General features: G+C 35.4%; 1 protein-coding gene across 1 annotated transcript in view; it reads right to left on the minus strand.

Moving 5' to 3' along the window:
• The window catches only part of tmem117 (transmembrane protein 117), a 118,629-nt gene extending 107,187 nt beyond the window's left edge, over window positions 1-11,442 (minus strand). The window contains exons 1-2 of the mRNA XM_088922913.1: window positions 11,334-11,442; window positions 7,950-8,258 (exon numbers count right to left, since the gene is read on the minus strand). Coding sequence (XP_088779039.1) covers window positions 7,950-8,241 — 292 coding nt within the window. The 5' untranslated portion in view covers window positions 8,242-8,258; window positions 11,334-11,442. The remainder of the gene's footprint in view (window positions 1-7,949; window positions 8,259-11,333) is intronic.
• Window positions 11,443-11,545: the final 103 nt, after the last annotated feature.

Below are 11,545 nucleotides of genomic sequence, written 5' to 3' on the forward strand. Positions count from 1 at the left end.
GTGCGCATTTCGGATGACATACAGTAGATTTCCAGGGAATAATGAATTGGATATGACACCAGCTCACCCTGTATTGGATAAAGTGGTTAGAAAATGAATAAATTGAATCATTATACCATTTAAGTGCATAAGTGCATTAACTGCTATACTGCTGCTAATCCAATAAGTACAGTATGTGTTAAGGCCATTGTAAGGTTCGATCAATGTCAAACCCACTACTTCTCTGCTTTTAATAGTTTTAATCTTAACATATTGCGTCCTACCGAAAACGTTAAATGTTAAAGTGCCTTTAAAGATGTCTATACATTTACTCCAAGTTGGAAAAGAATCACTCACCTGCTTCCATTGTAAACGATTTCTAGTGATGTACTGTACCATAAATTGCATTGTGTCTTTTCACTATGAAATCTCCAAAATGTCTATTCAGCAAAAATAAATCTGAATCATTTAAGAGAAGTTCCCATTGCTTTAGTGGTGTTGCAAAATTTAATTTATGCTATTTTTATGAAAAGACTTCAAATATTATGCAAAGCTGTATCTCTCAAATTTAAAATTGTTTTATATAGTCAGAAATATTTTATAATGATGAAAAATAAGAATTTTCTGAAGTGCACTTTGTATGTGTTTTCATGGAAAGACAACGAAAGCACAGTATCATTACATTAAGAGGAATCGTGAAACAAATTAGTATTTACCAATCTGCATAGAAAAAGGTGTGTGGAAAAAGTGAGAGTTGTTATTAAATTTTTGACAATTGTGCAACATAGGTAAAAGTGCACTATTCTTGTGGAAAAAAACTAAAAGTGGAATAACTAATCTGTTCTTATTCCATAAAATGAATAATATGCTTGCAGTCACTTAGAAATGTGCAGTTATCATGGTAACATCCAAGGAGTGTGCTCAATTCCCTCATATTTCCACAATATGTTTTACAGGTCATACTGTATGAACTAGTTTCACCTGATAGTTGACATAATTAGTTATGGTGTGAACAATGTGTGGTTCTTACCAGATTCTGACCATAAGAGTTTTCAACTATCACTCTCTTCAAAGGAAAACTGTCTGTGTTATGTCTTCAATTTGTGGTTCTGTTATTTTGCCATTTTGTTTTTGTAATTCCTACTATACCCTTTCTGTTATGTACTGTAAGCTACAGGACCAGAGTATCTGAATCTGTTTGGTGACATATCAATGCCAATGTAGTTCAGGTGGGTAGCTGCGTCAGCATGCGTAGGCTGCAAAGGAACAAGTAATAGGTCTATTCCATGCTGAAAAAAAGAAGAGAGAAAACACAACGTTTCGGCCATGGAGCCTTCTTCAGGTGTCACCTGTGTCACCTTCTTCTGGTTGGTATTGGATTTTTAACAGGCTGCAATATCTGAGCTCTTAAGGAGACTAGGAATGATATGTTATTCTGAGAATAAGGCCATAACCCCTGCCTATAAACTCCCCTTCTGTTACTTTCAGCCAGTCATCCAACTGATGCATTCCCTTCTTCTACACACCTAGTATCTTCTATTTCTCCTATGTTTATTGCTGCCTGTCATGACCAAGCTAGTGGGCTCCCTCATGTTAATCAACCAAAAAGCAGTTCTGCTTTTGTGAGGCTGACAGATTGCTATGAGACAGTAAATGAAGTCATTTTCTTGTTAATGAACTAACATTTGAACTCTACCAGAACACTCCTGTAGAGATCAAGCTTATTACACTCCCTCTGGTCCTCAGATATTTCAGTTTCACTTTTTAACTCCTGCCATGTATTCTTTATTTCATTTTGTTATTCTTGCCATACTGTATACAGTATTCTTCATTTTTCTTACAGTAACTGTTTAAACATGTCCATCATATCTGCTTGGTATAGTTGTGTTTGAAATTCATGGGGTTGTCTCATGCAGTTGTTCACATTCAGGCATGAAATTATTATTATTCTGTAATATTGTTACAAAACGGGGATTACTAAAATAGATAAAATCAGAAATAAGCCAAGCAGATAAATCATTAAATGAAATAAACAACGATAACCCCCATCTTGTAAATGATTTCTACAGCACTTAAGATGAACACATTTTTAGGGATGTTGTTCATAGGTCATTAGTAAAACTATTCTAACTGTGACAAAACTGACCCAAGTAATTGTAGACCAATAACCCTTACTTCCAATGTAAAATGGCAGTGATAATTAGAATTAAACTAGGGGACCAGTTGTATGGCAATAGACATCTGAGTCTGAACTACTGCTCTTCCTAATTTATATCATTAATCTAGACTCTGAAATAGCAATAGTAGTACAGTATAGTTAAAAGCATAAATTTTTAAGCAAAGGGTAATATGTTACACTTGTATGACTTGATTTTGAATATTTTTACAATTCTGATACAAAAACGAAATAAACAACGATAACCCCCATCTTGTAAATGATTTCTACCAAGAATATATCTGAGAGGTTGGTATGATTAGAGGCACATGAGTTATTTTTTCTCTGGCACAGCTTCAGTGAAAAGAGTAATAATTCAGGCACACTGGACAAAAAAAATATTAATTAACAGTGACAATGTACATACTACACTACACACAACATAAACATACATAAATATAAACAAGTTATCCTATGTGTACATTTACAGACAAGTTGTTCCAGAGGCCTAACATCCTAACCATTCAGAAAAACCAAAAGTGTCAACAAGTATTCAAACTCATAACACCTACAAAGGCCAGAATAAGAGATAAGATGCCTTCTAAACCAAATATAACTAATGCTAATGTATAACTAATATAAATCATGTTTTCTACCATTTACTCCCTCAAACAGATTATCCTTTCTGACAACAACATCAAAGAAGTCATATAAAAGCTTACAGATAAAAGCTCCACATCATCTTCCCTTTATAACTAACCTCATCTGATCTTCCAGCTCCAAAACCTATCAGTTCCTCACTGCAGAGAAGGATAGAAAACTCAATCATCTTCTACAGAAAAAAAAACATCAACACCCACACAAATCCTAATTGTGTTGTTACTATACCCTCACACCTTTCCCTTTCACAGGATGAGCAATCTCTTCTCAGCAAAGGCCTCAGTTTGTACCAGTCCCCAAGATGCTGGACATCCCCCAAACCCAAGTCAACCTCAACCGCTTTTACCGCAGGATTTGGCTCAGAGCACATTTTGATGATTATTCTCCAGCACTTGACCACCTGTTTATAGATGTCATTAAAAATACCAATCCTAAACTCCCCTTTCTGGCTGTTTTCTGTCAGTAGATTACTTCATTGATCAATGCAACAATCAAGCTCCCAAGACCCTTTCCACACCCAAGAAACACAGGTCTAACCTCACCCAAGCAGATATTTAGGCACTCCAATCTCTCAGGAATAGAGATGATATTGTCATCAAACCAGTGGACAAAGGCAGCGGTGTAGCAAAAAGACTTATATATTGAAGAAGCCTACAGACAACTAACCAACACTTCTGCCTACGGTCCTCTCCCACAGGACCCAACCACTATCTACCAAAAAGAAGTGGTATCCACCATCTCTCTTCTGATCACCAACAAGGAACACCCCCAGGAGGCGAACCACCTCATTGTTGAACATCCTCAGGTATCCTAATTTTACCTCCTCCCCAAAATCCACAAAACTGACCCCAGAGGCCCCATCATCTCAGCATGCAACTGGCACACAACTCACATCTTTCTCAAAAGCCTTATGAAACCACTGCTTGAAGAGCTTCCTTCATATATCAAGGATACCAACCATGCTCTCCAACTTTTTAACGATTTCCAGTTTCAGGGCCCAGAATGTTACATTTTTACTATGAGCATCACATCCTTATACACCGTCATTACCCCACAATGATGGTCTTAAAGCACTCAAGCACACGCTGGACAAACGTACAGTGCTTGATCCACCCACCCACACTCTTGTACGTCTTGTGGAATTGGTCCTCAAATGAATGCTTTCTCATTCAATAACCTTTTTCATCAGCAGATTTGTCTCTACAGGCAATACATTGATGACCGCTTCAGTGCCGCCACATGCTTTAACGATCAGCTAAAACACTTCCTGCATCACTTCACCCACTCCCACCCATCCCTCAAATATACAGTTAACTTATCTTCCACTAATTTTCCATTTCTAGACATAAATCTATCCATTAACCATCCAAGAGTCTCTACTTCTGTCTACAAACCCACAGATTCACACAGCTATCTCCTGTACAGCTCATTTTACCCCATACATACTAAAAATTATCTCCCCTTTTCACAGTTCCTCAGGCTCCGATAACCCTGCAGCGATGACATGGATTTCCAAAACCAAGCCCTCAACTTCTCTTGGCTTCACACCACCTGAGTATCCCCTCTGCCTCTCTCCTGCTCCTGCTTCCTCTCCACTCCCGACTTTTGTTCACTCATGCTTTATAAGCTGCTGATTTCCCTCTCTTTCTCACACCTGAAGAAGGCTTTCTTCCAGCCCTTTTCTTTTCTTACCTTTTCAGCATGGATGAACCTTTACTTTTTCCTTTTAAACCAAATATAATACAACCTATAGTTAATTTTCTCTCATGGTAAACTCAAATGCCACCGAATGAATAGGAACTTCTCTCAGTTTTCTAAAAAATACTTTATGTTCCGTGTCTTCCTGTTTTCCCCCCTCTCATGTTCTGTTCTTTTATCTGTTCTGTTCTTTTATCATTTAGACACTCTTAATAATTAACCCAGAACTAATTAACTAAGATAAACCAGAAGATTTTTTTGATCAGTGTATCTCCCACCCAGCACAACTAAGTATTCTTTGGTTTGAAGCTCCATGAAGTGGAAATGTTAACACTAGCTAGATTTTACCCATTGTCTCTAGATTTTTAGAGACACTTCCATAGTCATCTACCATAACCTGTAACAATATACTGTCAGTTGTGACTTTGAGTTCCTCGAACCCCTCACCAACACAAACTTCTTCAAAGTCACACATGCTTAGTGTAACACATCAACAAACACATAAAAGACTACAACATACAGTAAGAAAAACAATTAAACCAACCTCACACCATTGTAAGGCTATATTTTGTTTTAACTCTGTAAAAAAATAAAGTTTTTACTCTGAAACCAACCACTTTAATGCAGAAACGTTATTTGCAAAATGTCAGTTTACATACAGTAAATAATGTTTGTAATTTAGGTTTCTAACACAACTAAGAATTTGTGCTTACAAAATTTCCACATGTGGCTTAACACCAGAGAACAACATATAAACATTCTATGCCCAAAGAATCATTCATATTTTGAGATAATATTTATCTTTAATTTAGTATTTTAACAGAAGATGAAGCAAAAAAAGTCTCACTGAAATGTGGATTTCTATTAAGCGTGTTTTTGTCATAGGCAGCTGTTTTCAAGGAGATGTTTACAGAATCACACACTGAAGGCAGGTACTCTCTGACCTTTATTGAAACGGTGCCCAGCAAAAGGCTAAATTAATCATTTGGTTATATGTCTGGAACAGGAATGAGTAATACAGGAGATGTGACCTAGAAAGAGATGAGTTCAGCACGTGCGTCCCTCCTAAGACAATATATTCTAAGCACACATAGCCTAAGAGTATGCATTCAATCAAATAGTTGACAACACACTGCCTACAGTTGAGTGCAAAGCATCAAAAGACCTCTCAATACCAGGAGGCTTAATTTAACCTATGCTGCATGTCAACTGTCATATTGTCTTATTATTATGTTAATATTACATTTTTTTTTATTTTTACTTATTTTTTCCCAACAATTTGATGGCAGAACTAATACCTTTCTCTACAACAGAGTTAATAACTAATGTGAATTAATGAATTACGTGCTTTACAGGAGAGGAGGATTTGATTTTTTTCAGTAAAGTCTCCATGAATATGCACACGTCTATCAGATGAAATAGATTGAAAATGTCCAATCATAACTAACACCCAAAAAGTTCAGGTCATGTTCAGGTGTCAGCAGGATGAAGACAACAATACTTCGGGATGTTGATTGGATCCTTAACTCTGTCTAAGTGGACTGCTAAACAGTAGCAAGTGCAACAATGTTTTGCAAGCCATCAATACTGTACATGCACAGTGTCATAAATGTTACATGCAGACAGCAGAAATAAATACAATAAGTAAAACAGCAGAAACACTGAGCTTGAAGAAGTTACCCATAAAAAATTCTTAAGTGTTTATGCTTATACTCTGCATCTTTTTCCTTCTCTAGACAAAGTGATATGTAATAAAAACATAATGTTACAGTTAAAAGACTTGCAATTACGAAACAATATTCTGACATTTAATGCATGTTTAACCCATTTGACAAAATCTATTCATGGGTCTCACACTCACAAGGGATTATACAGTATGTTGAAATTGTGCAAGGCACTAGTAGTAATTCACATAGAATACTTCGGTGTTCTACTTCGGTCACCATGTTACAAAAAATATTGTTGGTCTGGGGGGACCATTCCCAGATCCATTAATGACATACATTATACTGTAGGATTTAAATGAATGTCCTGCTCTGAGACGATAAAAGAACATTTTCACTTCTTGACAAAAGAAACCCATCAGACGTCTTCAGAATAAATTGTGCAACGTGAACCAGAAGAAACAAATAGAAGCTATGAGGAACTACATTTAAAAAGAATCACTTTTTACTGGTACAGCCCTGATGTCTTTAAAGAAGAAATTGAATGAGACCCAGTAGTCACTTGGCTACTTGTTAACTGATTAAATATACGGGCCAAAAGGCCTTCTCTCATTTATAACTGTAATGTTATCACATTAATAATAAGGTGAATGTTTCTCTAGCTTTATTCTTCAAAATGAGAAAGTCCTTTTTTTCAGCATAGTCAGAGGACTACAGTGAGGTGCATTAAAGTGCTTGAATTTGAATTTAAGCCCTTTACAATCTGGATTATTAATATACTGTAGTAGAGCCCGGCAAAATGACATGCATGTGTCAGTGAACACCACCAACAGAAGAATAGGTGTCCATAGACTAAATAACTCTAAGACTAAAAAGGAATTTTACTTATTGCACATCCTTTCTGTATATATACATTTGGTGTTATTCCATTATAGGGTCCATTCCATATGAGCTTCCATCCATTTTCTTATCACTGTATCCAATACAGGGTCCCAACAAAAGGGCCAGGACAGAATAGTCCCTGAATGGGATGCCAGTCTATTACAGGGCACACAAAGACAAACACATACACATACTCACACCTGGGCCAGTTTTCGTAGAAGCCAATTAATCTAGCAGTATGCCTTTGGACTGTGAGAGGAAAAGGAAACCTACTTGTACATGGAGAGAACACACAAACTCTATGCAGATAGAAAGCCAGGAATTGAACCCAGGGTTGCAGCGCTATGAGGCAGCAATGCTAACCACTGCGGCACTTTGCTTCCCATTAATCATTTAAGTTCTAAAATTGTTTTGCTATTTGTGATTGTCTTTTGCTTGAACAAATTTTATTTCTGTTGGGGATAATGATTGTATTGATTTTCTGCTGTTGCCACTACGCTATAAACCTTCTCACTGGACAGGTTTTACATGTGATACATCAGTCTTACTGGATAAACATGAGCTAAACAATCATACACTTGAAAATTAACAGTCTGGGATTTTATAACAATTTGTTAAGAAAATGAAAATAATTTAATTTCTTTACACAATCAAGACATTATTTTCAACACTATCAAAATCATAGTGTAAATCATATTATTTAATACCGTAATGACACTGCACCACTGCAATGGATATATACTGAATATGTATTCAAAGTAAATCCCCTTTATGTTTTCGCTGATCATTCTTAAGATAAAGATAAGAAATAATCTGTTGCTTGCAAATAAATCTTTAAAAAAATCAGGAGAACACATGTTTTTAATATTGTGGAAGAGACACTTCTTTCACTGGTTTATAAAAAAACTTACCGAAGAGCTGTTGATGAAAGATGAACTTTCCTGCAAACAGACCAGTGATTATGGCCATTAGCCACATCAGCACTTTCAGGAAATTCCACCCTCCTCCAGGGTACTTATTCACAATGAAGGAGAAACAGTTGCCCACTACTATCATATGGGCTTCAGTCTGGCTGTGTGAAACAGGATCTTCAGCAAATATTAGGAAGTTGAAGAAGGTCACCAGATAGGCAACAATTAAACGAGACCAGGGATGCTGGAAATAATAACGGAATCTTCTGGCAATTTCCATTCCCGTTTCCATTTAGGCGACCAGTCTATCTATAGAGTAAAAGGGGAGAAATACAATCTGAGACTTTGAGAATGAACACATTAGATTATTTGCTAATTTTATAATGGTTATAATGGCTAAGTTTATTATATGGATTAAAAATGTTCTGTTTGCCTCACAACGTTTTATGATTTTGTATGTTTGCGATTCTTTTCAAAACATCCAAATATAAGGAACAATATTAACAGCTGGGTTTCTTTTCAGGGCTAAAAACTATAATTAAACATCTTAAAACATCAATCCTTTACTACATTAAGTATTTGAATATTTCCAAAAGATGTGGTCATGGAAGGAACCTCATGCTGTTACTTAGGCAACTAAATCAAATACCCTGGCTGCTTTTGAGAACTAATTTTCTTTTCAAACTAAACACAATCTAATCCTTCCTTCTCTTACTTTGGCTTTCTTATACTCCTTTAAATATCTTTTAGCATTTAGTGAAGTACATGTCCTAATATCTATATTTTTAGACCAAGAAAGTTGGTTGTGTTTTTGGCACCTATCTCTCATATACTGTATGTTTTGACAATGTGTCCTTTAGCAGGGCATTCACAGCTTTCTGATATTGAGTAAACTAAAATAACACATGGTGACGTCAGTATATTTATGCCAAATTACAACAATGGAGACTTGCCCAGGACCGTGCTATAAACACTTTCTAATATCAGAAAAAGGGCTATAGAAAGAAGAACAGTTGGGAGAATGCCATTTGAAGTACAGCCTAGTACAGATCTGTACTGCATACAACAAACTACTCAAATTTAAGGTGTTCACTTATTAAATCACCTTAAAGGAGGACATGCATGTTGTGGGCAGATTGGGCATTGTTACAGCAAATATCTCCTGTATCAAGTATTAGATGTTATTACTTCACCACACAAGTGGTTGGACATTTAGCCTTGGATTATTACAATAATCACTAACATAATGGCTAGGAAACAATATCTATATTTTTTAGAATAATAATGGGATAAATATGTCATTAAAGTTCAATTATAGTTTTCTTTAACTTTTTTTCTTAGTTTCGAGTGTATAATTTTGCAAATGTTTTGTATTCACAGCTGAAGAAATAATGTCCTATTTTAATAATAAAATAGTAGACATTGTCTATTAAACTACATTTAGAATTCTAAAGAAAATATGCTTTTTCCAAGGGAATATCTGCTGTCCATTTGAATAAAAACAGGTGAACACCAGCAGATCCCATATTAGCTTTAAAAGGACAGCATATAGATTTCTTTAAATACTAGCCAAATATAGCAAATATTAGCAAGATACAAATGTCAAACATACTATACAAGACATGCAAAGTCGAAAACAAAGATTCATAATTTCAGGAAAGCATAAATGGAATGTGATACAATAAATATGAAATGAGAAAGGATAGCAACAGTTTAAAAATATTCTGCTTGAAACACGGAAACAAAACACATTCCAAAAGCAAGCAAATCACATGCAAAACAGTTGTCCAAATGGTTAAATAAATCAAATAAGGAAAAATATACAGTGAAACAAAGCACTTTAAGAATGATTCAAGTACAGTTAGTTCAAGTAAAAATGGGTATTAGAAAGGGAGAAAATTCTACTGAAATGGAAGACAAGTAATATGTTTTCAATATGACCACAACAAAACACTAGTTAACCATGAAGTAATGTCTCTCAGGCATAAAAATGGAAAACATTTAGAAAACAAAAGGATGATGGCTTCTGTATTAAATATTTCACTACAGTTTTTATCATGGGAGAAATCAACTGCATCCTTCAGGGTGAGGAAAGGCAGAGCTTTAGATTATATACTTTTAGCACAGAAAAGACATGAGAGTTACAGGTACCAGAAGCACTTAAGATGAACACATTTTTAGGGATGTTGTTCATAGGTCATTAGTAAAACTATTCCAACTGTGACAAAACTGACCCAAATAATTGTAGACCAATATCCCTTACTTCCAATGTAAAATGGCAGTGATAATTAGAATTAAAGTAGGGGACCAGTTGTATGGCAATAGACATGTGAGTCTGAACTACTGCTCTTCCTAATTTATATCATTAATCTAGACTCTGAAATAGCAATAGTAGTACAGTATAGTTAAAAGCATAGATTTTTAAGCAAAGGATAATATGTTACACTTGTATGACTTGATTTAGAATATTTTTACAATTCTGATACAAAAACAATTATTGTCCTTGAATTTGTCTGCAGAGGAGCAACAAAATACATTCCCGGCCTAAAAGGAATATCCAACTTTGACAGTTTAAATGAACATTAAATTAAATTAACAGAACTGAACAATTGAATTCATACTATAAAAGGATGTGTAGCTCTCACTTAATCCCAGTTCTCTTGTTAACAATCTTAACTCTTATAACACGTGTGCATTACCCTTGTCTATCTGTGAATATGAGGATAATCCATAATGAACACAGTATCTTAGATTCTTAGCACATATCTCTTGATAGTTAAATATGTCAAGAAACAATATTTTTAACCAAATATTGCACACATAGTTTAACTAATTGCACGATTGGTTAAATAAATGATATATCAACAATATAACAATAACTATTACTACTGTATTATTATTTTATGTATAGTAAGAGGGGTAAATAACAGCTTCTCTAAATCCCTCACATTATTTTTCTGTCCTTGGTCCACCTTAAGAAATGCTCTTTAGCTCAAGTGACCAATAAAAATAGACAAACAGCTGACTAGTATTACAGGAAATGCATTTTCATTTTTTTCAATCCAGCATACTTCGGAAGTTTCGCGTTTCTAGCAATTTCTGGGTCTTAAGGAAATTAAAAATATGTTGTCAAGTGTGTAAAAGATTATTCCACATTAACACATGCAACATGTAATAGCACTAATTTGTCACTTCTCTGTGTCCTAGGAATGAAGTAAATCTTCCCTGCTCCTAACAGTGCTTTGTTTTATTATATTACCAAGGCAACACATGCTGGAATTGTCCAATTTTAAGGCTGAAGTCTATTTGATAACTGTCTGGCTGCAGGCTGGAGAAAGATTGTTCAGTGAATAACATATTTACATACTGAATACACCAACCTACCACACCACTTCTTCCTTCTTCAGGCTGTGCTCCGGGGACAAGAAGCCAGATCCCACTCGGCTATTGGCAGCAGCATCATGCTCACTGAGCTGACAACATTTGAATTATTCTACTAGCAAGAGGAAATCATGTCCTGCAGTGTCACTAGACTGGCCATGTGACCTGTCTCTTTCTATGGCAGTTGCACTCCCAAATCCATTAGCTTTGTAGTT

The sequence above is a fragment of the Atractosteus spatula genome, chromosome 8 (genome assembly GCF_055471065.1).
Source record: "Atractosteus spatula isolate fAtrSpa1 chromosome 8, fAtrSpa1.hap1, whole genome shotgun sequence".
Classification (NCBI taxonomy): Eukaryota; Metazoa; Chordata; class Actinopteri; order Semionotiformes; family Lepisosteidae; genus Atractosteus; species Atractosteus spatula.